The 2,723-nt window shown below is 35.3% G+C and overlaps 1 protein-coding gene across 1 annotated transcript; it reads left to right on the forward strand.

Moving 5' to 3' along the window:
- The first annotated feature begins 698 nt into the window (after positions 1–698).
- On the forward strand, positions 699–2,494 carry LOC114540802. Its single transcript, XM_028560869.1, has 2 exons — positions 699–818; positions 2,114–2,494. Exons 1-2 carry the CDS (start codon positions 699–701, stop codon positions 2,492–2,494), a joined length of 501 nt encoding a protein of 166 aa, XP_028416670.1.
- Positions 2,495–2,723: the final 229 nt, after the last annotated feature.

Raw genomic sequence — 2,723 nt, forward strand, 5'->3', positions numbered from 1 at the left:
AACATGCAATTGTGAGGAAGAGAAGGCTTATCATTTATTTATGTGGAGAAATGTACTTCTTCACAAAACTTCGCTTCGCACGAAATATAACCTGCCTTGACGTTTTTGCCAAAGCTCTCGGTACAGACAAAGATCCAACCTATCAAAAATGCCTGGGACTGGGAAGTTGGGTCAGTTGTACCTTAGTCTTAACTAAACTATAGTTTTTCGATCGATCAGCCCCTAACGATTATTTTTAATTAACATGAGGTATTTTTACAGGTATATAACGACTGCTACATCACTCACAAAGGTATATCATATCAAAGTAATCCTGTTGCGTAGAGAGAAAGAATCTTTATTAATAGTGAAATATTAAATTAACGCCTTTATTCTAAACTCCCTTAGCATTTCAATATCTCATTGAGTGGTAGATTTTAATAATTATTCTCAAAACGTTGCATGGCGATATTTTTAGTCGAATTAGCTGGGGTTAACACAAAGCAAATTAAGTCATTCTGACGGATCCAAAATCGACCAGGATTATTTTTAAGTCATTCTGAGATCCAATTTTACAATTATGAAACCAACAGTTTTTTCACTTTTCAGCCTCTAGTTGTCTGGATTTCAAGAATAAAAATGCTGGATACACAGACGGAAAATATTTTATTGACCCAGATGAAGATGGCCAAGGCAAGCCATTCGAAGTGAAGTGTGATATGACGTCATTTGGTGGTGGATGGACAATGTGTTATACAACAGACAGTTATGTCAATACAAAGACTGAACTCACCACAACACCTGAACTGGGATATCGAGCAGACTGTAACAACATACCGGTAAATATTAAATCATTTAATTCAAACGTGAAAGTTGCACAGAGTTAAAGTTTTTGTTTATTTCAAATGTTTTATTGCAGCAACAAATATATACGGACTCAAACCTCTTAAATTCACATGCAGTAGAGGTTATATAAAATTTAGTAATTAATATTTTTATAAGGGCAGTTTTGTTTTGTTTAAAACTAAAACACTCGCGGAACTCAAGCCCTGTTACAGTACATCGTCGAAACACGGTTTACATTACGATTTTATTATAAAATCGTAAATATCGCGCAAACTATAAACTACAACTAAGAAATTATATTCCGGGGGGGGGGACAAACTGGAGGGCAGATAACATAATTAGTGGGGCAAATTCCCTCCCATTGATCATCACGTGAATATTTAGTGGCAAATCCTGAGTTATGAAAATGAATTATTGCAGTGCAGCAACTTTAGATAACTTACCTGAGGAACAAAGCTTTTGATTATAAATTTCCAAAGAATATTTTAGAACTCAAGGTTACGAATAAAACTAATTAAAAGGCATTTTAAAATTCTAACAAGACGCTTGCTCTGGCGTTAACTCTAGCGTGCTTTGCACGTGCCAGTCTTCAATATAAAGCTTGAAGATTCCTTACATAGACAATGTTCATACTCATTTAGATGTTTTGCGAACCTAAAATCTAAATGTTCGAACGCGACATTCAGAAGCACATCGTACTTTAAAAAGTATAGAAGTTCAATTGTTCAAATATGTAAATAAACCGCATGATACGTAGCTACGTTCACTTTGCCTTATACTTTGGTATTCGCGCTCATATTAAATCTTCAATCCTGTGCAAACGGCAACGTGTCAACGCACCCATACACGACCACATCTTTTTAAACGGTGAAATAGCAGCTAAGCTATATTATTACAATGGACCAGAATTTTCATGTATTAGATATATTCTTACCCCAATTAAATCTAAACTTAATCGAACAGCATCAAAAGAACGGTTTATTTCTTCTTCTTGGAGGAATTGCCGTATCATGCAAGCGAAATCAATTCGGGCATCGGACAATTAGCCAAAGATTTCGAGCTGTGCACCACAACTCTTGGGAGACAAAACTTTGACGTAGATAAATACGGTCATGCACATACACTTTTCAAATACTAGTATATTTCGCGCCAAAAAAACACACTTGCGAAACAAAAACAAAGCTAAACAAAACCGAGGTGAATATTCAACTAACAAACGTCGGAGTAATAATTTATTATATCCACTATATTTTCAACCATTCCTTAGAAATTAACAACTTTTATTCAGTTTACTCAGGTGATGTTTGTTGACGAAAAATCCAAACAAAAGGCAGCTTTTTCCAAAGATGATGGCTCACCTATCACATTTTTTGGTAATTATGATAAAAATGCAAGTATCTATGGCTTATGGACAGCAAATGAAGATGGTGTGGCCAAGACGGAATACAAATATCAAATGCTCATCTGTGACGCATTAATCACTAAGGGTCTTTTTTTCTCAGGATATACAAATAACTGCTACAAAGGCTGCAATAACTGGTGTGGTGACAAATCATCTGCATATTTTCGTACATCTGTTGTCTCACGTCCAGACTACAAAGGTGTCGCTTTCAACGAGAATGGTCATGGGCCAAAACCAAATCGCCTGATAAGTGTAGGAATTCGTTAAGATATTAACTAACATGGGTGACGTCATATTTATCTTAATATCATATATTAAGCAAACTGCACACATCAAGAACCGTAAACTTCGATTTTAGCAAATGTTATCAGATGCACCACTATATTTGTCAAGCACGTGTGTTTTATGAAACAACGCAATTGCAACATGCTGATCGTCTTAACGCTATTTAAAATAAATTTGTCGTTATACAGGTTGCATTAAAAAGAGATAGACA

Source organism: Dendronephthya gigantea, unplaced genomic scaffold (genome assembly GCF_004324835.1).
Source record: "Dendronephthya gigantea isolate DGI-Jeju-01 unplaced genomic scaffold, DenGig_1.0 000003F, whole genome shotgun sequence".
NCBI classification, from domain to species: Eukaryota; Metazoa; Cnidaria; class Anthozoa; order Malacalcyonacea; family Nephtheidae; genus Dendronephthya; species Dendronephthya gigantea.

Bases quoted from the DNA above. Each gene is read 5' to 3' on its own strand.
- LOC114540802 (XM_028560869.1), top strand. From the start codon at position 699: ATGACGTCATTTGGTGGTGGATGGACAATGTGTTATACAACAGACAGT. The intron at 819-2,113 runs GTAAATATTAAA...ACTTTTATTCAG, and splicing joins CAGACTGTAACAACATACCG to TTTACTCAGGTGATGTTTGT.